Source organism: Pleuronectes platessa, chromosome 4 (assembly GCF_947347685.1).
Source record: "Pleuronectes platessa chromosome 4, fPlePla1.1, whole genome shotgun sequence".
Classification (NCBI taxonomy): domain Eukaryota; kingdom Metazoa; phylum Chordata; class Actinopteri; order Pleuronectiformes; family Pleuronectidae; genus Pleuronectes; species Pleuronectes platessa.
This window is the reverse complement of record NC_070629.1, coordinates 20,045,749-20,072,321: the sequence shown is the minus strand read 5'-3', so window position 1 is coordinate 20,072,321 and position 26,573 is coordinate 20,045,749. Positions and strand designations below refer to the sequence as shown.

The 26,573-nt window shown below is 41.5% G+C and overlaps 1 protein-coding gene across 1 annotated transcript in view; it reads left to right on the top strand.

Annotated features, from left to right (window-relative positions):
• The window catches only part of ntrk2a (neurotrophic tyrosine kinase, receptor, type 2a), a 78,601-nt gene that overhangs the window by 12,717 nt on the left and 39,311 nt on the right, over window positions 1-26,573 (top strand). The window contains exons 6-13 of the mRNA XM_053421063.1: window positions 3,647-3,780; window positions 4,290-4,422; window positions 4,635-4,706; window positions 4,878-5,105; window positions 5,933-5,959; window positions 6,185-6,211; window positions 7,395-7,429; window positions 7,655-7,754. Of these exons, the coding sequence (XP_053277038.1) occupies window positions 3,647-3,780; window positions 4,290-4,422; window positions 4,635-4,706; window positions 4,878-5,105; window positions 5,933-5,959; window positions 6,185-6,211; window positions 7,395-7,429; window positions 7,655-7,754 (756 nt within the window). The remainder of the gene's footprint in view (window positions 1-3,646; window positions 3,781-4,289; window positions 4,423-4,634; window positions 4,707-4,877; window positions 5,106-5,932; window positions 5,960-6,184; window positions 6,212-7,394; window positions 7,430-7,654; window positions 7,755-26,573) is intronic.

The window sequence follows — 26,573 nt, the reverse complement described above, 5'->3', positions numbered from 1 at the left end:
ATTAAATAATCTATATATTGGATTTCAAAGATGCCCAGCAGTTGCCAACCCCCTTTACCTTCCTCACGTTTCATAATGTAATGACAGGCGTCACTGCGCTCAAACATTAGGACAATGCAGAGGAAAACTCAGGGACAGATTTGTGTTTGTGTGATTCATTTGCTTCTCTCCTGTTGTTATATTGGACAAAGGTTTTTCCCCACCTCTCGTGACAAATCCTGACTCTTCCCGGAAATGTATGATATAGACATATGTGAACACCTCTCTAAACACCACAATGGCCGTGCCTATTGTTGCCTGTCACAGGAGCAACAATGACACCTCCAGCAGTGGAATATGCTGTGGCTTATTGTACCGAGGTTTCAATCCAGAGAGCAGTGGATGTTTTCTTCCTTTTTAAAAGCGGGATGTGAGCAGCTATTCAGCGCCCATCTGGGGTACGTGCTCCTGGTGAATGGAGGCATTCTGGAATTACGGAGCGTCAAGAACCGGTTTATGTTCTAATGACACGTAATCTTCACATATTCTTCACATATAATCTTCATATAATTAATTATTATAACATTTTTTGAAAATACAAATAAGCTGCTGATGGTGAGCTCCACAAAAACCACACGAACAGACTGGGTAACCCGATAGCTGATCATATCACATGGGCTCATGCGACATGAGCAGCAGGTGCCAGGTTTAATTTCCAGCAGAAGAAACCATTTACTATGCCTCTCTCCTCTCTGTCATCATTTCCAAGGCCTCTTCTTCACTCTGTCTGTTCATATAAACGCTCAAATGACAATAAACAACAACTAATAAACAAAAGAAACCTAAATAAATTATAAAATAGATTTTGAATTATTGGCTTAAATGAGGTTAGACATTCAAAGGAAGCATGCTTACCATTACTTTCAATTCCAACCCATATTTTTTGTATAGCGTCTAATCTCTTTAAACAGAATCAATGTGTGAATATACACAGTCTGTAGGCTGCTTGTGTTTTGCAGAGAGAAATGTTCTTGTGTTGCTGGTTGTACTGTAGAGACAGAGACCGTACAATACTGGAGAGAGAAACCCAAAGGTTCAAACCATGAACAAGCACTCGGCGAGAAACCTGAAAGAAACTAATTAGCCCTGAAATGTTCCTGTTATGATGACCCTGACTGACTACAACGAGTTTTACAGTCTAAATCAAAACTAAACTACCAAGTCTAAACTGAAAGACAAGTCAATTTAACTCCATCTCATATTTTGGTTGTACAAGTGCATCATTTTCCATTATCCCATGTAAAACAGTTCATACTGCCTAACCAGGACTGACTGGAAGAATGAATGAAATGGGGGGGGGGGGGGGGGGGCATCTTTCTCAAATAAATCATTTTACTATGGAGCCACATGGGAGCTGTAGAAAAAGCCAGCGTTGGCCTTTCAGTACAAATCTAGAGTGACACTTAAACCCAGGAGGCCCCGGGGCCAGGTTCTCTTTTTGAAGTGACTGCTTCGTGTTGGAAATTCAATCAATTGACTACAAAATGGCACAAAAGGATCAGAAAGACACTAAAAAAGACGACAACGGCAATCAAAGTAATGACAATGAGATGCAAAGCAACTAAAAAAGACCCTAAAATGATGACAAAGAGCCACAAAATAACTACAAAAAGACACAAAATCAGAGTATCCACAAAGATTGTTGGAGGGGCTTTAACATGTATATGCCTGTAGGGCTCCATGAATCCCAATCATCCAAATCCTTCAGAGATCTACATAGAGAGAGCAAGAGAAGAAAAGAGAATAGACCAGTAGCAGATTATGAAATTGATTGTGGAAATAGAAGTTCAGGACCATATAAGACAGATGGATCAGTTTACCTGAGCTCAGTCTGTGTCATTAGTTTCTCCATCGTTTGATTTCCCGTATTTTTGTTAAGGTATGAATGAATGAATGTTTTTCAGAACCATGAATTATTCCCTAGTGAACTGGTAAAAAGTCAAAAACTTGGAGGAAGTGAAAATAAATTCATAGATGTGACCTTTGTCTCCAAAAATTGCCAAAATTAAATGAGTGCCTTCTTTGTCCTTGTCACTACCTTGCACCAAGTTTGGTGGAAATGCATTTTAAGTTTTGCTAGTTTTTGCGTAATTCGACTGACAAACAACCAAACAACCAAACAGTTCCATCCTTTGGAGATAGTACTCAGACATTGTTCTGCTATCTTCTGTCAGTTCTAGTATAAGTGAAATCAGCTTCTGAGCCACATCGACTGTATTTTTGTTAAGTCAAACTTGATAAGATGATAAGATGCGATCTTTACTGAGGATTCCCCGTCGCTCTCTTGCCCCTGTTTTTTTCAAGCTCTATTTTCCCCCTGACATTTTTGAAAAGTGGATCCTCTGATTGTTATATTTGTATTCCAAATGAAGACAGACACTTTCAGGTGGGGTAATTTTACCGGTTTATTTCAACCCACATAGGCTTCATAGGGTTTATGTGTGTGTGTGTGTGTGTGTGTGTGTGTGTGTGTGTGTGTGTGTGTCTGTTTGTGTGCGGATTGCTGTAGTGGCAGAGGAAAACTGATTTACTGAGAGTCTGTTAAGATATGTGGCTCTGATATGGCAGCTGGCCGGCCAATCGCTGAAATGACTGTTTTTTAGTGCGTCTTGCAGTGATTGAGAGGGTTGCCGTAGTGATAAGTGGGTTGCCCTGGTGATAAGCATTCTGCCGATGGACAGGACAGGTTGGGAGAGGAGGGGAGGAGGGGAGGAGGGGAGGAGGGGAGAGGGTTCGATAAGACAATCTGTCCAGTTTTATCTGCAGTAGCTGTTGACACCTGTGTCTTCGCTGCTCCTGTTTTTGGTTCTCATGGCTCTCGCCGCTATATCACTTTACTCTTTCCACCAGTTCTTCTTTTTTTTTTTACGATCTGGCCTTCTTCATTTTATCATCTCTTTTCTTCTTCTCTACTTTATTCTCTCATCATTTTTGTTCCCCTTCCCTGCTGGTCCTCTCCTCTTCTCTTCTCTTCTTCCTCCTTTCTTCACCGATGATGTTATTAGACAGGGGGACAAGGACGGCAAGACTCTGATTGAGTCTGATTGGTCGTACTCAGGTCACCTCCTGGTCAGCATTGCATTGTGTGCGCGCGCACACACACGCGCATGAGCACACACGCACACGCACACGCACACAGTAACATGCACAGTGTCTAGTGTCACCAGTGTCTTTGCTTTGACAGAGGCTTCAGACTCTGTCCAATCAATTTAGTACTTGCTCTGCTGAAGACATGCACTAGTAATCAGTGTAACCATCACCGTGTTTGAACTCTGCCTCTTTGTCTGACTGTTTGATTGGAGTGACTGTGCTTAAATGCAAGTGTGTTACTTTGTGTATGTGTGTTTGAGAGAGATTGAGTTTGAGGTCTCTCTTTGTGTGCATCTCTTTTCACTCGGTGGTAGTGGGTGTGTGTGTGTTCCTGCTCTTCCACTCTTATTGTCGAGGTTGTTACGTGCCTTGTGTTTTAACTGAACGGACGAGAGTCGGCCATGAATCCTAAGTTTGCTTTCCTCCCCAACCCCCTCTCTCAATCCATCACTATATCCTTGTCTCTCTGTCTTCCTCATCCTCTTCCTCTTCGTCCCCACTCCCTGGTTGTATGTAGAGGTACCCATGGCAACTCTGAGCCCAGACAAAGTGACAGTAAAGGAGGGGGCGAACGTGCTGCTGTCCTGCACGACCTCCGGCGTGCCTTCACCTGAGCTGATATGGAACATAGCACTGGTCACCAACTATGTGGTAAGACTACACATGCACGTGCATGAAAATCCAGACTATGGTCCAGACCATGGTTCAAGTCTTTTTCTTTGTGACATTGTTTACATTTGATCTGGTTAGTTTTGGTTCCGATTTGAACTCAAACAAATAGTCTATTAAGTGATTATTTAATCAAAAGGAAAAACTTGATAACTGACTAATTGTCTCTGTCCTTTTTAAATTTAAGAGATTTGCCAGTTTCAACATTTAAAATGAGGAATTTTTAAAAGTTGAAGTTTTTATCATATACACTCAGTTTATAAGCTAAACCTGGCTAAAGCCAAAACAGCTCACACAACAGCCCTTCAATAAATCCTGTATCCTGAAGGTTATAATGTTCAGGAGTTGTTGAAGGGGATGTTGAGGCCTGTACTTTGAGGTGCCGGTGAATTGTATTTCACTTCCAGGTGTTGCTACTCCTCATTTGTATAAATACAGGAGTCACTGTGAAACGCTTCATGCTTATATATATTTTGTGTTTACACACTCAGATCGAGACATCGGGCCAGATTTCAGGGCTGCGACTGTCCAACCTGTCGTCGCTGGATCACAACAGCAAGATCAGCTGCACGGCTGAGAACATTGTCGGAGAGAAGGAGTCCTCTCTGCTGCTGGATATACTTTGTAGGTTCACCCTGTGGCACAGTGCCCTAGTTGTATGTAGATGAATGTGTCAAAGTGTGTCTATGTGTTGTAAAACAGAGAGTTAAAAGCTGGAGAAGACTGTTCTTCTCATGTTTTAATCAGAGCTTCTGCACGCTGTTTTTTTCCTCTATCTTGTTTTCTGTCTTTTCGGGTTTGTGCTGTAATCTCTCCATTCTCTCCACTTCCTTCAGTTCCTCCCAAAATCAATAAGCTGGGGGATGCAATCCCAGACCATCACTGGTGCATCCCCTTCAGTGTGGCAGGTACGAGACCAATAACCCATTCATTGTACTTTGCTGTTGTTTTCCCGTGATTTGACAAGGTCCGTCCCTAGATCTCACCAAATGTATTAATCACAGTAATGACTACATACACAAAGAATACTGACTAATGAAATCCGAGTTGTACTTAGTCACATCTTAAAACTTTTCCAGGAAACCCCAAGCCGCAGTTTAAATGGTTTCTGGATGACAAGGCGGTGATGGAGGACAGCTACATTACGACCATGATCCATGACATCACAGACCGGGAGTACCATGGCTGCCTGCAGCTGGACAGCCCTACACACCTCTACAACGGGAGGTACAGGCTGTTGGTTACAAATAAATATGGGTCAGACGAGAGGGAGGTGAAGGCCCACTTCATGCACGAGCCCTGGGATGGTGAGGACTTTTCACATTGTTTTGATCAAGACCAGTTATATGTAGCACTAGATCTATTTCTTTTAAAATCAATATTTAACTTTAACCAAAAGCACAGAACTTGAAATCATAGATGACAGAAAATGTATTAGCAACTGTTTTTATTATCAGTTGACTCCTTCTCAGGCTGCATTCAAAGTATAAACTTCTCAGATGTGTGGATTTGCTTCTTCTTTTCTCGCACCTCATTGTTTATCCTCTGACTGTGACCTTGTCACTGTCGAACATTTCTATTCAGGAAATGTGAAGTACTGTTATCTGTGTCTGAAGACTTTCACTTGTATGGATTTTTGAAGCGGCATGATGTTATTTCACATCTTCAATACGAACACGGAATTTATATATTTCTAAGATGTTCATATGTTAATTATGAAAGGTTAGTTGTTGGCATGAAAGCTAAAACGGGATTCCATATTGGCAAATGATTGCAATTATTGTTTGTTATCAGATGGACTGCTTTTTTATGAAAAGGAGGAAAGTCAGTTGTGCGCTGGTTAAAACCATTAATAGGCAAACATTATCTGCACATTGGAATAAAGTATCTAAATCATTACTGGACTTACTCTTGAAATGGTTATATTGGAAAATATATAAGTATATGTAACTAGCTGATCAAACTCACCATCAGCAGACTGAGAGGAAAAAGTGAAAGACAATCACATCTAATATCTAATATTTCTAAAGAGCTTTAATCGACTGTGCAGGTACAATCTATGTGATATTTGACCAAGGGGAACATTTTTATCAGATTTGATCTTTCTTTCTTTCCTGCTTGTCATGATGTGCAGGGACTGAGAAGGAACCATATTATTATGGTGCGTAAAATAACTTTTCATAACTATATATTTTTTTTAAATCTAACATGTCAGACTTAGTGTCTGTGTTTTTTCGAGACACGTGTTTTATAATGTTTAACATCTCATCAGTCTGTTGTGTCTGTGTCTTCAGTCTGTTTTTGTGAGGAGCATGTCAAGAAATTACTGTTTAATTGTTTTGAAATGTTTAACACCAAATTTTTTCTTGTGTCTTTCTCCAACACCTTCTCCTTCCTGCAGAAGTAACCACAGGTACTGGCCTTAACTGTGTCTTTTATTTACTCACTCCTAATCCCAAGCACCACTGTTATGTTATACATCATTATATTGATATTGACTAAAACCTGCCTTAGATACTGTTGCAATGCCTGTCAAATGTTCATATACTTCCAGGGAACATAAACAGTTTATCTTGATAACGTTGGCAGATTCTTACTTGGCTTACCAGCCAACGGAGCTGGACACAACGTCGAGAGCTAGTTTAAGCTCTCGTGACATGTGGGACCAGTGTTATTTTGAAGTCTGTTTACCTGAACTGTGTCTTTCCCCTGAAATGAATATGTCAAGAGTATTCATTTTTGGAGCTGATCTTTCAAAGGGCAAAGGTCAAGGTCAATGCAAATATCGTTCAAAATACACATTTTCCAAAAAAGCAGGGCTAGCGAGCTAATCTTAAGGTTATATTCAAAGCAGAGAATGATTATCCATGGTTTGATAAATTGCAACATTAAGAGGTCATGAAGAAGTCTGAAAATGATATCATAGTTCAAAATGTCTCTGTATCCTATAGAACTATAAACACAACCTAAAGCTTAGAGAGATCGAAATATAATTCATGACCATATGGTAGACTTGATGTCCTCATGACATCACGCAAGTCAAAACAATCACATAGTATTTGTCATTGTGTGGTATGAATTCCATCTTGATGACGTTGTTCCGAAATTACATTATTACAGTATTAAAAAATTGCCTCAATGAGATTTATGTGCAGGGAATGTATTGGAGCTGTTTTGCTTTAAATCAATACCATTCTTTCTTTTAGTATTTTCTATTTTAGCATGTGTAAAATAAAAAATAAATTATAAAACCACCATCCAAACCCTTTCACAAATGTTGAGTATTGGCCTGTGCACTTCACTTCGGTTTAACTTGAATACTGCAGCCTGGCTCGGCCTGGTTACAGTTACTAAGCTAAGATTGTACAATTCCTGAAATTACCATAAAATACAAATACTCGTTGAACTCACTTCTCCGGCTGAGCAAGCTATTCAATATTACCAAACGCAGATGACCAATGAATTATATATAATGCATATATTACACGAGTAGATAACTGACCTTCACTTGATCACACATCACTCATTCAGTGGCTCTTCTCCTCTAATCGTCCCTCTCTCTCTTTCTCTCTCTCTCTCCCACACCTGCATAGAAGAGCCCCCTGTAGATCCACCTGAGGACAGAGTCGCTGTAAGTCTCGCCAGTGATTGCCTCTGTCAGTTGTTGACTTTGTCTGTCTGAAGTTACTGAATGAACACAACATAAAGATGCAGCAGTCGGCTACTTTAGAAAATCTGCCTCCCTTGGACAGAGATGCAAATAAAGCTTGTGGATTATAGCTTATGATTTCTGGTGTGTGGATTTTGGCTTTGGGAAGGTTCTGTAGGTTTCTAACTCCACTTCTTCATGGTGCAGGTGTACGTGGTGGTGGGCATCGCCGCTGTAGCCTTCACTGGTTTCCTCCTCATGCTGGTTATCCTCAAGTTCGGAGGAAACTCCAAGTTTGGCATCAAAGGTAAGAATCCAGATTTTCATCTTATTGGCCTTCACCTTGTTAAGGAGGATGAGAGCTTCAGGACGAATGCTGAATGGTTGCCATTGATGTTTGGATGCTCGGATATGTAGATCAAAGTCTCATGGGAATGGATAGCTTCATGGATACAATTAAAACACAATCAAAAGATTGGGCCACAAACAATAAAATCTGAAACTGGAACCTGATATCACACCAGAACAGACACAAGTTTAAACAAAGGGAAAAAATAAACTTTATTGATTTTTTAAATGCTGATAAACTATAAAGCTGCTCACTTATAATCACTTGTTGAGCTACACTTATTTAGCACGATGCAGATTTTTAATCGACAATTTTAGCTTTTTTATGAATTATTCTGATACATAATTACTACAAATTGTACTTTTAACTTCATTATGTAAAATACATGTTCACTTCCTTGACAAACGTTTGCTGTGTTTTTTTTCTAACTGTTGCTGGAGTGACCTTCACTTTTAGCCTTGAGCATACAGTATATATTAACATTGTCCTCATAATGGTCATTTAAGATCAGCAGTTGATCATCTTGAGGCTAAAATCTGAGTCCAGATAAGAAAAGGTTTGTGTGTTATGTTCAGAGTATTCCAGGAAGTCATTGGGTTATTCAGAGTTGCACGGCGCGCTGATCTGGTTTCACACACAGACCGCCACGTATCCATGAATCCATCCAGTTCAGGTGGAGACAGCTGCTGTGTGACGGAGTTTAATTTGGTCTCAGAACTGTCGGTGAATAACACGCATGTCGACTTAACCGAGCTGCTCTCGTCTTTTACATGTTGACGTGTAACTACTGTGGTCGTCATTACTGAAATGCCCCCCCCAGCCCACCCAACACACACCCACAACCACACCCCCCCCCCCCCCACACACACACACACATACAGCATTTCTCGTTTGAGAGTTTTCAAAACATTGTGTGACTTCTGCCATAGCTACAGTGTAACTAATCTTATTTAGTCTTTTAATTGATTTAACTGACTCACTAGAACAGATTTGTGTTTTGCTTGTTTTGACACGTGGCTGATCATTTCTCTTTCTTTGTGAACTAACGATAACCCTTCTGACCGAGACTCCCATTTCCACCCACTGCTCCCATTTCTAGAAACATACAGTACATAACCATGTTCATGCCATTTTTTGGGGAGGGGAATATAGATGTATTCAATGTGCAGCCAAAGAACTGTGGGCTGACAGACTTTGGATAATTTCCACTGGCTCATTTGTCATGTTGAAAACAAAATTCTGTGTGAAAATTCATATGATGGGTGTTTGAGCTATTTTCCATTCAGTTCACTTTTGTTTGGTTGAAAGGGAATAATAATGTATTCTCGATAAGTAATAAGTAACTCAAAATTCAACCTTCTGGGGAAGTCATATCGTGCCTTTTAAAGATACAGTTGTTTCAGGAATAAATAACTTCTCTTGGCACCGTTTGAGAGATTAGCATTTGATGCAGTGAATGTCCACATTTGATATTCAAATGACCGAAGAAAAAAGTGAATGCAAATGTCGACACAAACCCAATAAATGTGTGTTTGCAAGAGTGTGTGTATATGTATTTGTGTGACAAGAGGTCGCACCACTGAGGTGCAGTGTTTTGGCAGTGATTGATTTATGGCCCCTCAGAGACGATGAGTGAAAGACAGATGCAGCAGCTACTATATGCATTTTATCTGAATGTGTAGTGCACTTTTACTTCTATCTTTGTGACGACCACATTTTAGCATCTTGGAGTGAGGACATTTGGCCGTTCCTCACTTTGGGCTGTTTGAGGGTCAAGACATGCCTTTAGGGTTCAGGTTAGAAATAGGCTTAGGTTAGGGTTAGGTATTTAAGCAACTGCATAACCTCCTAACTTGAGATGAGGAATCTTACCGTCATTGTGAGTTCCCAATACATGACTGACTGGAGATGGGGGATCGCAAACTACACGTTCTTGCAACAGGAGAAAAAAAACCTAACTGGTGCCCACACTGCGTTTAACGATGAAACCAAGCCAGAAGAGGCACATCGAATCCGGTGATCCTCCTGCCCTTCTGTGTCATTCATCTCACAGAATGAGCTGGAAGAGGTGAAACACTCCAGTTGACATCATACTTATTAAAAATAGAGAGCGGCTCAGACTGGACTTTTTTGTTCGAACCCCTCCAAGCCCGAGAGAAAACTAATTGAGCCTGACCTGAGCCTGAAGCTGCACTGACTTTGTCTTACCCTTTACCTCACGCACATGTTAATTGCTTGATTTCCGCTAAAACAGACACGTGCAATGTAAAAAATCAAGGGCACCTCACCACTGCATTTACCTTCACCCTACCCTTACGGCAAGGGGCAAGTAAATGCATAATGTCCTAACTAAAGTAGACGTACAAGAATGCCTGTGTGTCTTCTTTCTCTATTGGAGGTGAGTGAGGTTGCTCTACAGAAAATGATTTATGTATATAGAGTTTATATGTATGTTTCCTTGTCTCCCCACTCTTGCACATGTATGCACTTGTGTAGGATGTTAGGTCATACTACTGTTTTGCCCTCCTGATCGCCCCCCCCCCCCACACCCCCGAGTCTTCCTCCTCCACTCTTTCCACTGACAAGTTCTCTCCCCATGCTTCGCATACTGTACATCCAGATGCATGTGCCCTGCAGCGTGTTGACATTGGGGCGAGTGTGTTGAGAGATACTGAGACACTGAGACCCAGTGGCATCAGTGTGAACGGCAGAGTCAGAGGAAAAGTTGGAGGGCTGCGAGTTAACCAGAGCGGCGACAGTTATAAAACCCACTGTTTGCCTCTAACGTCTGCATATATCCAACACCGGACCAATGACCAAAGTACATCTGAACAGAAGTGTAGTCGCAGATGGCAGCACGCTATCAGTGCTAATTTAAACCAAGCAGCACTTTGTCATGACAACACTTGTTTTCTCAATCATAAACATCCCTACAGACACACACACACACACACACACACACACACACACACACACACACACACGATCACAGGAAGTGCTGATGGTGAGGATAGACTTGTGTGCTGAAAGTGTGAAGAGAGTGCGTCAGGCCTTCTGCCATATTGGTCAGGTGTGCATGAGAGAGTCAGCCGGATACAGATGCTGCAATTCAACTCTATCTGACGATTGAGTCAAAAGATGTAGCTGATGCTTTACATTATTTATACTGACCCCCCCCCCCCCCCCCTCATCAATAACACATGGTTACAAGTTACCTCTACCGCCACTATCTCCTCGCTGATTCTTGTCACACAAATATAGGATGAATGTAAGATAACCGTCACATTTTAGTGTTTGGCAGACCAAAGGGCAAGGCGTGGTGAATCTTAATAACAAAAAACTAATTACAGTCTCGTCGGTGGCAGACAGGCAAATTATAAAGATTCAAATCAGAAAAAAATCACCAAAAGCAGAAGAATAAACCAGGAAAACAGGTGGAATCAAAACTGAAGCGCAAAGAATGTCCAGGGATGTGAACCAACAAACTGATAGAGGAGCTCAGAGACTGTAAACACAAAGGAGGGGGAGCAATAGGACAAAGGTGCAGCCAATCACAAAGGAGGGAAACTATAGACAAAGACAGGTAGTAAAGTAAGAGATGATTCAAAGTAAAACAGGAAACAATAAACTCAAGGGGCAAATCCAAAAAGCCAACTATATAAAACCAGAGTCCAAACATGACTGGATCCGGATCATCACCAAAATGGAATGCGTTCTTCCCTCAGCCATACCACATCTGTCCACCAGGTTTTGGGGAAATCCATGCAGTTGTTTTTGTATAATTTTTACCCACAAATTTACCAAGAAACAAACAGACAGGGGTGGAAACATAACCTCCTTGGCATCAGTGGAAATAATTTAGCAAGAGAAATCAAGTTCAGAATTACCTGCGCACATCCACGCCTTGTCTGTCACACACAAACTAAAGCGCCCAAAACGTTTTCAGCTGCATAGATGGGAAATGAAAAATGATTCAGAAAGTCGGAGAAATCGAGAAAGAATGAGAGCACGGAAGCTGAAATAGGTCTGTTCCGAAAGCCTAACAGGTTCCACAAAATTACACATAACGACCCTCCGCAAAGTGACTGCAGACTCCTGAGTGGGAAAACACATCCCACAAATGCAGTGGGGTGAGGGGAGGACGCAGCAGCATCTCTATGTGTTTGTGACCGCAAAGCACCTGTAAGAAAGGGGAGGCGCGGATATAAAGCTCAGAGCGAGAAGGACGTGTCAAGACAGGATTAAGAAAAGAGGGATTGAAGGTGAAACAGTAAATGTGAAGTGGGGAGGAAGGGGGAGAGAGAGAGAGAGAGAAAGAGAGAGAGAGACAGAGAGAGAGAGAGGATAAAAGAGAGTGAATGCAAAAATTGACTATTTTGCAAGAAATGAGAGAGGGGGAGAGAGACAGCAACTTCGTGTGTGTGTGTGAGCGAGAGAGGGAGAGACAGACAGACAGAGAGAGAGGCAGATTTGAGAGAAAGCTGAAGTTAAAAAAGCGCGATAGAGGAAGAGGAAACGAAAAAGTGAGACGAAGCGTCCTCTCTTGTCTTCTTATCAATGATTCATTATTGGTGCAGGTTTCAGTTTTCTTCTTGTTTGGTGGGGTTGCACACCTCCTCCTCTCTCTCTCTCTCGCTCACGTGCACACACAGCTCCTCGCTGCTGATCGATCGATTGGACACCCTCAAGGTCAGCAGAGCTCCACTCCGAGGCACTATTGAGCATGCTCATCATTTCTTCTTCTTCAGCACCGTCCTTAGAGCCATGACGCTCACACGCTTGACATCTTCTATCAGCTTGCACCGAGCGTGTGTTTGACTTTAGTATTAAGCCTCAACAATAACACACAACAAATACCCGCCCCGTGTCTTTTCAGCTAATCGTAAACAAGACGGCCATCTTCAAAGGTCAGCTTGGGGGGATGTATGAATAAGGTCTGCCACATTAAAGCTGCCGTGCGTTTTACTCTGACATTTCTTTCACAACTGTAACAAGTGGTTTGCAGGTCAGTGGGTAAACAGCCTAAAGCCCTTACTGCTTTGAGTCACTTTAGCGCTGCATTGGGACTAAAGACACCTGAACTACAATGGTGGTTTATGCAAGTCATTATGGACCTGAGGAGCTGGGTGCAAAGAGGATGGACAGCTCAGTGTAGCAGCTCTTGCAGCTACACTGACAAATAGTATCAGTAACTTATTTGTACTTGTCCCCTTTTTTCTAAGAAGCAATCATACAATCTGTGTCCTTAATATATTAATATATTTAAGCTAACGGCTCATATAATAATTCCATTTTTAAGATTTAACTATGAGCCATACTGTGCCTTATGTTCACAAAAATGCTCGATTAGGCTCTAGTCCCATGTGATCCTGGGGCATAGATGGATGGGTAGATGGAAAGAAAAGAAAAGAAAAGAAAAGAAAGCATCCTGGTGCTGTTTATTATTCCATTTTGTGTCCTGACACAGACAGAAGAGTTTTGTTTGTTTGCTGGTTTCAACGTTCAGCGCTGCAGGGAGAAATGTCTAAATGCCTTTGGCAGATCCTGAGGGCAGTGATTGTTTGAAGTGCTCAGAAATGGAAACGGCTTTTTTCCAAAGTGAAATGGTGCCTGAAGATCTTGTCTGTGCACTTTGGTGACTGCAGCTTTTCTTTACACAGAGCACTTTATAAGTGATTGTTTTTACTTCTTCTTACATTGACCTCTGGTCAGATGTTAGAAATTCAGGTTTGCATTTAAAAAGAGGTTTGATAGTTTGCAAAAAGATGCAAGATCTTCATTTTCCGCAGGCCAGAAAATATCACATCTCTGATGTCAGGTTCTAGAATTGCTGAGACTTTAACCATTCCTCCACCTGATTGGACGGACATGCCGCTAACAATGTTTAGATTACCACACACAACCTACAGTGTTAACACTCTGGGATTATGATGAAACCTTTTTCATTAATGCTGTACCAGTACAGTATCTACCAATACTTTTATGTAGTTATTGGGAAATAAGTGGGATAACAATTCGGGATGTCATCAAGAAGTTATATAGCATTTACATCATAGCTATATCCAGGTTTTTTAACAAGGGTAAACCAGCTAAAAAGGGAGATTCCCATTGTTTCTCTGTTTTAACCAGATAATATGTTCTATGTCCTGAAAGCACCAGAAACTGAGAAACTATCCGTCACATTGTTTTATTCTACACAATACAACAAAAATAAATTGCAGGTTCATGTTTCAACATTTCGCCAAAAGAAGGTGCAGAGTCAGCATCTAGACAGCCAAAATAAAGAAGGAGAAATTATTGCATCCACCAAGGAGTCATGTCTCTATCACTACTGATCGGAGCCAGAGCTTTGTCTACCGCAGAATCACCTGACCCGGAATGCCAATAGTATCCAATCCCATTACAGACCAAAAACAGATGTTGTTTGTTTTTTTGACCAGTGGAAAAAGGGGCTTTATACTAATGTTATTTTAATTTACCTACTGGGTATCTACTCTATTATTAAAGGATATGAGGTAATGATCTTCGATGTGAACGTTTTCAGGGAGGACGGAGTGATTACTTCTTATTCACCAACATGTCGTGTGACTTTATGTCAAAATGATCATATTACCAACAAACAGTTAAACTACATTGTTCCTTTATAATTTAAGGGTACAGCAGCTTGTCATGGCTAACAGTGGTCTCTAGAGACTTATGGTCTTGTGGCTCTCCGCCTGTCATTGATGCACAAACCTCACCTGCACTCGATGTGCCTGAATGTTGTAGGTTTTCTCAGTATTTCTCAGTCATGTCGAACTATCGGTCCGCACTGTACTGGCACAACAGTGCTACAAACGATTGCACCATAGATTCAAAGCAATTAAGCCGTACATTGTGGGCTGTAATTTAAAGGGTTTCCCAATTTACTTAAGGCTATCAAACTGGGAAAATGTGCCAGCTGTTTCGCACATGTTGCACTTCTGCAGAAATTGGTTTCTAACTAAAGTGACTATAGAACCTACAGAAAAATAGTCAATATGAGCATTTGATGATCTTCTAAACTGGTCCACATGATTTTAAGAGGATATGAAAGCACCCATGTGTGGAATCAGACAACCCAAAGCCTTGATGGTCTATTTTGAAAAGGTCAAGTGTTTGTGGACAGAGAACTGTTGGTGAATTGGCAGTGACCATCAGTCGGTCTCTGTCAGGGAGTTTATTGTGGGGCTGCACATAATTTCCTGTCTTGTATTGGTCAGTCTGACCTTTGCTAACAGTCAGAGCGGGAAAAATGAGATTGTTGAGACTGGGAGAGCAGTGTGGGAACAGGACATTATGCATATGTACAGATTGTGTGCGGCTTCAGCTGAAATAATCACAGTGTAGCTGAGGATTGAGAATACGTTTCCGTTTTGAAATATTAGTTTTTTAAATTGGATTATTCTCCACTTCAGACAGAAAGCACTTTACGATGTTCAGTATGACCTTTTTGTTTTTCCCGCTGATGGCCCATCTGCATATCAAGGAACAAAAATGGACTTTAGATGCATATAAGGAAAGCTGGGGGTCATAAACTCTCACACAGCACATGAACTCTTTAAATACTGAACCATTTATCTAGGAAACTGAAGACACCACAGTCTGGGATTGGAGGTTTTCTGGCGGCAGCTGTAATTTTATTAATGGAAATAATCTGTTTATGTTATTTTCAGATGGTACTCTGCCCCTTAGCACAGATCAAACTAGAAAGAGTCGTTTGGCCGTCATGTTATAACTGGATAAACATCTCCATATGCTGTAAAATAAGGTCTTTGATTGTTGGAAAGTATTTTATAAAAAAAAAAACATTAGCAGGGCCATTACTCAGTTGTATCCAGGTGTTTTATTAGCAGCATTGCAAAGGTAATATAATCTCTGCCATTGCTTCTATTAAAAACACCTGAACTCAGGGATCTGCCAGACCAAGACAATGATGTCATCAGTAACAGCAGAAAACAGTAGAGAATAGGGAACACCTTTGTAACTCACGTTTCACAGAAGCATAACGATGTCTTCACATGTAGCAGTGTAACTGTGTCGAATAATTAAAGGTGCAGTGTGTATATGTGGATTTAGAGGTGAAGCCCATTGCAAGCAACTCTATCGCTTGTTCTGTCCATTCTGGGATAATGTTGAAACATGGAGATGGAACATGGTGGAAAGACGACCTGCTCCTGAAGATGATATAAAGAGCTCATTCTAATGTAATATAATCTTTATCTATAAAATCTATAATGTGAATATTAAACTAAAGAACTAAAGATTTCCATGAGACCTTTATATGAGTGACAGTGTACATTTTTTCATGATGACCTGTAGATGAAGCGATTTAACGGTAATGTAAGTAATTGGCATATTGTAATAAGATAGATGAGTAAAATAAGATAATAAGATAGATATCTATAAATTAAAATTATGTAAAGTCTAATTACTTGAATGTTCAAATATCAAAAAGCAGTGTTGCAAGAATTACTCTGTAAAAGTCACAATGCTACAGTATGCAGAACCAAATTATTTAGAACTACGCAGTCTTACCGGTTCACCAAATTGTATCCATGCAGCTATTAAAAACATATATATAATACATATATAATTACATTATAACATTTTAAACATTAGCACCTTAATAGTTCATCACTATTACTGTAATATTGACATTTAAATTGGGGCCGATATATATAATTACAAAGGGAAAGATTCTCATACTGCGTGATATTGCATCTGAATCCGCATGTACAAACTCAAGCTTTAACGTTGACAGTTATAGCAGTCAGAGTAAAGCCCCTTAAAACTGTACTTTCCCACCACTGTCACATTGTTGCTGCCTTCAGACCGATTCCTGGTACTGTTGTAAGTAAAGAAAAGGAAGAACTAATTTGTTGTTCTTTCTGGTAACGTACATTGTAGCTCTTTGGGTGAGGAGGTGATCAAGTCACTGCTCAAATCAAAATGCTAAAGTGTAGTCACAAGTCATCGCTCTCGAGGTTAAGACGTCTTTTTCTATTCAGGCAACTTGAATCAAAAGTCTTCGGCTACAAGTCCTCAGATTAGGGCTTGTTGTCATGCAAGACCGTTTGTGTGTGTCAACATTTACTCCGTGTCGCCTGCAGTGTGCGTCGTGCCAGCGGGATGTTTTTCCTCGCACAGTCTGATTATGTGCGTTGTTCAAGTCCTCCGTTGTCCCTCAGTAAATGTCAGTGCTTTCAGAGAGTGTGTACATGGTGCATCAATGTGGCGTTTTCTTGGCAGCACAGTGGATGTGGGTCTATGTTAATGAGGCTTACAGCTATCGATCAGCACCTAGTCCTGCTGCATTCAGGCAGATACCCGAGACACACACACTCACACACACAAACACACACTCAGAGATACACGAGTGAAGTTTTCCGAAATATGTATGAGAGTTGGTTAAGATGTCGATATGATTTATGGTGTCTGGCTACTTTTGTGTTGTATTTCTGTGCATGTGTGCAGCCTCTACTACACAGCAGAGAGAGGGGGGGGGGGGGGGGGGGGGGGGGGGGGAATGGAGAGTGAGCGATTGGAAACAGCACTACAACAGATAGAGGCTTATTGATGGATTAATTGATTGTTGGCCTGTCCAGACTGTGCCAGAATGCCTCAGTCTTCTTGGCCCTGTCTTCCCATCACTGCCTAATGCTAAGGTCAGCAGCTCGGTTCTGCAGCGTGTGTGTGTGTGTGTGTGTGTGTGTGTGTGTGTGTAGGGGAGACGGGGAATAGTGGAAGGGGGATGAGTGACAGGGTAAAAGGAGGAGTGCGATAGATGGAGAGAGAATAAAATATAAAGAATCAATGCTAGGGAGGAGAGAGTAGAAGGAAGTAAGCCCCCAGTTTTGTCTTGTGTGTGTCTGTCAGGCAGACCGTCAATCTCGGTTGTTTTTTTGTGTGGCCTCATGTTCGTACCTGTCATGGCTCACAGTCTTAATTTGCAGAACAGCCTCGTACTCAGACTCTTTGCATTGTTACATAGAAGCTTCACACTCTCTGTGCTGTTTTTCCTGACGGCTGTTCTTATGTTTTTGGAGGTTTCACTCGATGGTCCAGAGCCAACTACGATTTTGCTGAGCGGTTTTTCTTAAGCCGACTCAGCCGAACAAGAAGCAGGGAACAAAACAACCAACACATTTCCTGAAAACCTGCTGAGTAAACCAACAGATGCCCAATGCAGTCAAAATAATGATTAACTGCATGTTTTTGTGTGCTCTTTAAAAAAACACAGACCGTTTCAGTAGCTGTTGTATGACTCCAAGTTAATCAGCCGTACGTGTTATTTGGTCAGTTTCCAAAAACGGACATTTAGACTTTCAATAATAACCGACAGGAGATCAACTTGACTCGTTTACTGGCTCATGGCCGCTAACTGCTGCTACCACTGCGTGTTATTTGCTGTTCTGCTGTTACCACAATGCGTCCCAGAACCAGTGCCCCCCTGCCCGTGTCCCAGTACCCCTCCTCATGGTTTGGCTGATTGGATCACAATCCCACCACAATTCATCTATGGTGTATTTACACCTGTAGCCTCTGGTCAAACACTAATCGGATTACAATCCAAGTGTCTGAGTGAGGATTACTGCGAGGTCATTGTTTCTGACATCATACATCAGCCTAAACCAATTCATAAATAAATGTACGTGCAATTTGGAAATTTAGTAAATACGATGTACTAGTATTCAATATATAGTGAGGGCCAATTTCTTTTGGTATCATTTTTATTAATAAAGGATTAAAATATGAAATTCGCTACAAAATTTCAGCTGAAGAAGAGGAAAATATTTGGGCAGTGTGAGCGTCCAAAGTGAGAAGGTGTGTGTGTGTGTTTGTGTGTGTGTGTTATTTGGAGGTGGAGAGGGACGATAATTGGAAGATGATTATGTGTGAAAAACAGGGTAAATCTTGGTTTGTGAAAATTGGAGAGAAAGATCAACAAATAAATGCGACACACTGAAAGAAAATGTGACAAGTAGAAAGAAAGCCTTCAGTTTGTGTGGGTCTGTGTGTCTGACAGAGACAGAGCGTACGAAACAGAACACGACAGCCGACAGTCCTGATTGTTTTTCTTCATGCACAGACACACGCTCATGTTTCTTTTGTGGAACAACTGAACGCTTCCCAATACGACAGCACACACTGTTTGTGAGCAGCAGCAGGAAACAGCCAGTTGGATATATTACTGTTTCCTAACGTCCAGTCCAGGGTGCGGTGCGGTGCCAAGACCTGAGATTCTGCTGAGCTCTCCAGGGTTTTTTCTTCGCTGACATAAGACAACACAGAAAAAAAATATTCACAACCCAGCAAGACGCCGCCTGAAGCTAACGTGCCGAGAAAAACAAATGCGTGTCCTGAGAAAACGCTGATTAGACACACAGAGGGTTCACAGACGGAAGTAAAGAGCGTGTTTGTGTGGGGCTGAAATGTATAAATGAGTAATCTTCATCACTCATTCTTTCACACAAATGCTTTCTTGAGAATCACCTGTTGAAATCAGCCTGAGCGGCCACAGATATATATTATTTTAACTTTTACAATTTCGAATCAATTTGTTTGTCCGTTTCTTTTCTTCATAACCTGATTGTCAATCCAAGAGACTTAGGCAGTTCACATATTTGAAAACCCCCCAAAATTTACCTTAATTATTAACAAAAAATGTAAACTCACTTTGAAGTCATTTAATTTCAAATTTTGAAAGCGGATTACTAGAGTATAATTCGTTTTTTTAATAAATAAATAATAACGGCTTCATTAAAACGCAATCCTCCGATGCTGTGAGCAACACTGAGCAACAGGCTGCATGTCGACTACTTCTAGGTTTGACAAGTGCTCTGTGGTTGCCTGTTAATTGTGTGCGTGTGTGTGTGTGTGTGTGTGTGTGTGAGTGTGTGTGCGCACTTGTCAGAAGGTCTGCAGCGTGACATGGCTGACTTCCGTTGCCCATTGCATGCTGTTGCCATAGCAACCCGCGTCATTGCCAACCTGCGCTGCTCCAAAACTAAAACCAAATCATTATCACTAGCTGAGTCTGTGAGAGGAGTGAATCACCACCTTCAGACACACACAAAGACACAAACACACACACGATACGACACCTGGGACCAACTCAAGTCAGCAGTCGAGACTTGGGACGGGAGCAGACAAAAGATGTCAAATTCTGAAGTTGTGTTCATTTCTGCAGCTTGCTGCCCCAAGCTGAGAGATTGTTTGCCCCATTTACTGGCTTTGTTCATGAAGTGAGTCATGGGATGAAAAAGATTGTTCACTCCACCTACGTGGACTCACAATGATTGGCAGCCAGTCGTGACGTTCGCACGGACTTATGTGGATGAGATTTAAATTTAAAATCGGGGGGGGGGGGGGGGGGGGGTGCTGCAAGGAGATACTGAGCAGCATAAACCTTCCACTTCTGATGCCAAGATGTGTTCGTCTTAACAAACTTAATTAAGAATAAAGAATGAAGAAGGTAGAAAAAGGGTAAGAGCAGTTTTGTTTCGGCTCAATCCTCTGGAAAATAAGACTGGCTCATTTTATAAGTGACCTGTGGTTATTGAGATGCAGCAAGTGAAGCCCTGCTGTGGGACTGCGGGACTGAACCCTGGAGACTCCCCCCCCGCTGCTGCACAAAGAGCTTGTTACGTGTGGCCAGGAGGTGGGGCTCTGTGTGAGAATGTGTGTGTGTGTTCACCTGTTTATTCAAAGTTCAGCCACAAACAGGAGATCCGTTCTCGTGGCTGTAGCTGTGAATGTTCTGTTGTTGTGATCAATCCCGTTTAGCTGCAGTTGCTACAGAGCACTGGTCGCCTGTTTATTCAAATTGTATGAATATCAAACGGATAGCATGTTCATACACATGCCAAGACTGAAGCAAAGATTAGATGAACAGTTTTCGAAATGTACGAGCCAGACAGAGATTTCTGGAATTATTAGATGGATAAAACCCCAACTTAAGGGCTTGATGGGACTGGAAGTAGTTGAGCAAGTCTACACCACACGAACCTCCCCAGTCTAGTTCCAGTAATGCTCTGTCTGTGATGCCTGTGCTGTAACAGTCTGGACTGCTTGTTTGTTTTTCTACTTCAGTTCAGTCCACAGAAATGATGTCCCTGATGTTCATATTAGTTTATGTTCCAGTCAAAAGCAGTTGGAAGTCGGACTTTGACCCAGTTCTGGCTGTGTTCGATGCTCAAACTATCATATGAGGTGATGACACCGGCTTCACTCGCTGTCTGACATCTACAATAAACACATATGTTTATATAAGTGGATGTTGTAGTCTGAAGCTGTCATTTTATGGGCTGATAAAGATATGTTTGAGGTTTAGAAGTTGGTTCCTGACCCACTTCTAGCTTTGTCATATGAATAAACCACCGCATGCATGGAAACCTTCTGCGATTTCAATAGACTGTGTTAAATGAATTCCTCTGCTGTGTCCTGGGATTGTTAATACACTAAGCTTCACACCAGTATCCAGCTGATTCATTGCATTGTATAGTCCAGGTATAAACGAGAGGCTCATAGGAGTCTTTGGTGGATGGTTATTAGGCCACCATGTGACAGCAGTGCAGCGAGGAATCTCAAGAAACCCTCCTCGGGGAGGTCAAACTGTGGAGTGACTGTCTGTATGGTCGCTGCCTCGTGCAGGTAAAGTGAGTGTTGATGAGGAGTTTGGTGCTTTTTGTCTTGTTTACTCTTCGTCTGCTGCCAATCTGCAAACTTCCGCACAGAACAGAAATGACAAAGCCAGTTTAAGGGGGAAAGCAAGTTGTTGTTTTTGGCTCGTCTCACCCCGCCCTCTATCATAAAGTGTCAGCTGCCTCGAATGGTTTTCTCCTTTACATTCCTGTCCTGACAGACGTCTCAGCCATTACTTCCCTGCTCTGACTTTATTTCCACCCTGCAAGCTTAATGATTACACATCCCTCTTCCTGTTCTGGGACGGGATGTTATAGGCAAGTTTTCAGTTGCTACGGGATTAAACGCAATCTGGATGCATCCCCCAGTATTGCATGTAAAATCATTAGGGCTGTTTTTCGCTATAAGCAGACACTGATTCTAATGGAGCATCACTGCTGTCCCAGACTCTCTTAACCCCTGGTTTTTGTAGATCAGCGAGAAGAGTAGCAGTAGTCATGTCAATCTAAGAGAAGGATTATTCTCCAGTACATGCAGACAGCATTATATAGATCAGGCAGACAGTCTCCATAAGAAACATTTCAATTTTGACCTTGTGTTTCACGACAACAAAGCGTGATACAAGCTGCATTCACCTGGAAAATTACTTTTATTCTCTTTTTTACCTCACCTCCATCCTCCTCGGTTTATCTCTTTAATGTTTAGCAAGACCTGGCTTGTTTCTCTTTTTCAGACTCACTCTGGCAACAGGTTGTTTTTTTTGTTGTCTTTTTGGTGACATTTCTCCTTTTCCTCTCGGATATTTGGAATGCATTTGAACCCTAATGCCAGGTTCAGCGCAGAGATTTTATTTCCTTTGGCTGCATCAGCCTCTGTCGTTAACAGACAGGTTGGTAGTGTGCACGTAATCCTCCGACACGGGTAAGGCTGTTGTGTTTGGCAGCCACAGACTCTCCCAGTCACCACCCAGGGGCTGGTCTCAACCTCTCATTTCTTTTTTGATCATCTCTTATGAATCGTTCGAGTGTCTCTGCTGACAGAGGTGCCTCAGAGAGTCGGGCACGTTGAACAGGCCTTTGTGATCTCTGCTACGACGTGGTGGGTGTGGACGTGTCCATTGATTGGGTTTCGGTGAGATGGCTGAGGGCTATAAAGTGAAGTTCAAATGCTTGTATGATCAATATGTTTATTGCTCATGCTCTGGTAAAAGGTCACTTCAATCCTACCGTGAGTAAATTGTTTTTTTTTAATAATCATTTTACTTGGAAGGCGCTCTGTAAAGGATAACTCATGTTAAATAGAAGTAACTGAGGCCTTTGCTACATGACTGATGAATAATGATGCTTGATAATGTCACACAGAGATGGTGTTCGGAGGGTGAGCACCAGATTATCAACTGGGGGACATTGATGTATTAGGTCCTCATATATCGATATCTAATGAATAGCAATATTGATCTGTTTTTGTAGATAAGACGAAAGAAACATATTTTTAGACCTGTGGGTGCTTCTCTCAAATTTATGGTGATTGCAATTTGTATGTGCATAGCCGAAAGTTATTCCACCTGTATTTTCAGTCACTATATACATTGTGTTATATTTGCAGACCTAACCACAAAAAAGTCTGTTACTGCGCTGATGTGAATAACATGGCTAATACACTTAACCTCTGTTCTAATACTATACTTTATTCAAGCTGGAGAAACAATACAAGGTTATTAAAATATAGCTGTATTTGAAAGACCAAGTAAGACTTTAGTATTAAAAGGTCTAAATGTATGTATATTTCTTATAAGTAAAGCAAAAATACTTGTGTTCTTTCTCCATCTTAAACATCACAAAAACTACTTTTTTAACTAACACTGAGCAGACATATCTCTGTTGTACTGACACTGCCAGCAGCTAGACCTCTCCTGATGTTGTTATTATTATTCTTTTTATATTTATTTTTCTTATGTTAAAGTTGTTTTGCCTTTTGTTATTGTTTATGTTTTTTATGTGTTTCCCTTCAGGCTGTGTTATGTTTCAGAACATCCCAGTGGAGGTGGTCTCACGCTAACGGAAATGGACACACAAGAAAGAGAGAAAGATTGCTTATGTGTGTGTGTGTGTGTGTGTGTACAAGTGCATGTGTGTGTATTTGTGTGCAAGATGAGAGAGAGTGGGGGAGAAACTAGGTGCAAGGAAATGGATAATGGCAGAAGATAAAGGAGAGAGATCCCATCACAAAACAAAAAGAAACATAAATAAAGGAAGTGGGCTCTGTGGGGGGGTTGCAGGATTTTGCAAACACAGACAACCAAACACACACACACACACACAGACACACACATCAGTGGTCCGACATAGTCTTCATAATAAATCTCTCAAGGTAAAAGAAGCAGGTAGAGCTCTGGTAATGCAGCAGCCTGATCAACCAATCAGAGAGATTCTTCAGAGACATATAAAAGCTTCCCATTGGATGAATTATTCAGATCAGAGGGACAGACACAACCATTAACCTACATCTTCCCCAAATAAACACAAGCGTCCCACCTCCATCAATCTATACACAGACACTCTTGCTGCTGAGTGCCTTACCGTTAACCCCCCTAGTACCTGGTGAATGCCATACAAACATTTCTTCATGCAAACTACACAACGCTAACTTTGTAAACAACGCTGTGTTCAGGGTCTTGTTTGAATTCACCCTGCATGATCATACCAGACGCAAAAAAAACTCAACATTCAGCCACTGCACCGGCTCTGTGCTGCTGCCGACCTGAGAACACAGAGCAGGTCAGACCCGAGGAGCTGTCGAGACTCATCAAACAGAGAAACCCAGAACAGACTTTGTGAACTGTGGAGGAGAAAAAGTAGCGAAAGATAAAAAAACACACGATTTCATCTTGAACTCAGCAGCATGTTCCTTGGCTGCGCGGCTGCAAGCACAGTTAGAGCGAGGGAGGGAAAAAAGTGATCAGAGATATGGGATCACTTTTAAGAGAAAATGGCTTCGCTCCCGATTGCCTCGCTCCTGCGTGCAACAACTGCTAAAGAGGGATCCCTACGTGAGGAGTCGGACAGGCTTCTGAAAGTCCTTATTACCGACTGTTAACGCCAGGAGTGGCAGAGCACATTACCTGACTGTCTGAGAGGCACTACTGCTGCATAAGCACTAAATCAGTTTTGCAGGTATTCAGCACACCTGTCAAAACATCCCAGACATCCGCCACCAAACAGATTCCTACTCCCCCCCCCCCCGCCGGCAGCTCTGTAATACTGAAAGTTTGCTCCGCCGTAAATCAAATGAGGCTGGTGGCGATTTTTAGAGGGTAGGAAACATTTTTACAGCACAAGATATTTGAGATCTAACATGTCGGTAGCCTATTAAAGAACATATAACCTGTCGGTGTTCAACACAGACACACTCTCGATCATAAATATAAGTCTCTGCTAAATTAATCATTGGCTGCCTGCCACCCACTCGTCCTCTCTGAACGACACGTGCTGTCATGCATGCACATCTGTCTATAATCACACACGCGTGCACACGTCACACAGCAGGAGCGTGTGCATAGAGAGAGTTAAATAGTTTGGGCTGCGTTGCCCTTTCTGTAAAAAAGTCAATATGCAGCTTCATAAAGAGTCCATGTCACGCTTTAAACATACATGTTGAACACCAGTTAGAATGTGGAGACAGACAGGTGCTTCTGCTCACAGAGGAATACATAAATTAATAATCACATGCACATGTCAAGCACTTAAGTGTATCACATATGCATGGCACGTCCACATATAGCATTTTACTTCATGTGGCCCACCACATGTGGGATCTGTCTCTCACACACACACACACACACACACACACACACACACACACACACACACACACACACACACACACACACACACACACACACACACTTCTCCCTCCCTCTTACACAAACCCACATCACACGTACTGTGCCAGGAAGTGTTGGTGGAGGTGGAGGTCAGGGCAGATGTATAAGGAATATTTGATTAGAGGAGCTTCGGGGTTAAACACAAGACACAAGACACTTTCACTTGTGCGAAGGAAAAGAAGAAAACACAGAGTAAAACCGTGTTTATCCCAAACTGCAGACACGCCAGCCACAAGTCAGATTGGTGGTGTATTTAAATCACTTTATCTTAAAAGACGTGCACTTGAGCAGCCCCTGAATCCATTAAAAAAAGAAAGGGGGCGTGCACTTTGATAGATGTATGAAAATCCACATTTAAAGTGGCGCTCACTGACCACACTGTGGTGTGTTATTGGTTTTAACTGTACATAGTGTTCATATTCTGCTTAAAGGTTTGTTTCTTTGTGGCTTTTCAACTGTTTTTTTTTCCAATGGAAACTATGTTTTGTGTCCCACTATGAGACAAACTTTTAGATCTTTCGCAGTGTGAGACTGATTGAATTAAATAGGAGAAACTGGGAAACTGTCAGCAAATGGGAACATTTGATTGGTTGAACTTTCAAAGTGAGCTCAGTTTGGAGGTTTGATTCACTTGTGTATCCAGAAAAAAATAGCAAATGCTCATAATTAGAAGAACCCATACGATCGTTTGTATCCCTTTGGGGCTTAGGGACAAAAAAGGAAAAATAATCAATCTGCCAAAGTACTAATTAGGCCTCAGAATCCAAAAGGCATAAAAAATAAAACATTTGTGAGACGAATGTTCGAAAAATGCAACAATAATGAATAAATAAAAACAAAAGGTGAATAAAATCAATTAAAAGAAACTCGCAAGCAATTAGTGATACCAGTCAAAGGGGGTCGGTTTTTGTGTCATTGAGGATGCGTTTGTTTAAGGATGCGTGATTAAAACAATACAGACCAAGACAGAGAGACATAAGTAAAAAACACATTTACATCCGTATTTACTAGTTCATACAAAAAGGGATTTGTAAAGTTACTTGGAAACACCAAAGGTGGCATGACAAGGCACACAGTCCCCTTAGTAGGTCTGAGTTATGAATAGAGGAATTAACAAAAAGGTTAAAAGACTCAATTCTTTCATCCCTGAGCAAAACCACATCCTTCCACCAAGTGTGATGATAATCCATCTGGTAGATTTTTTGTAATCTTGCTAATTAACAGACAAA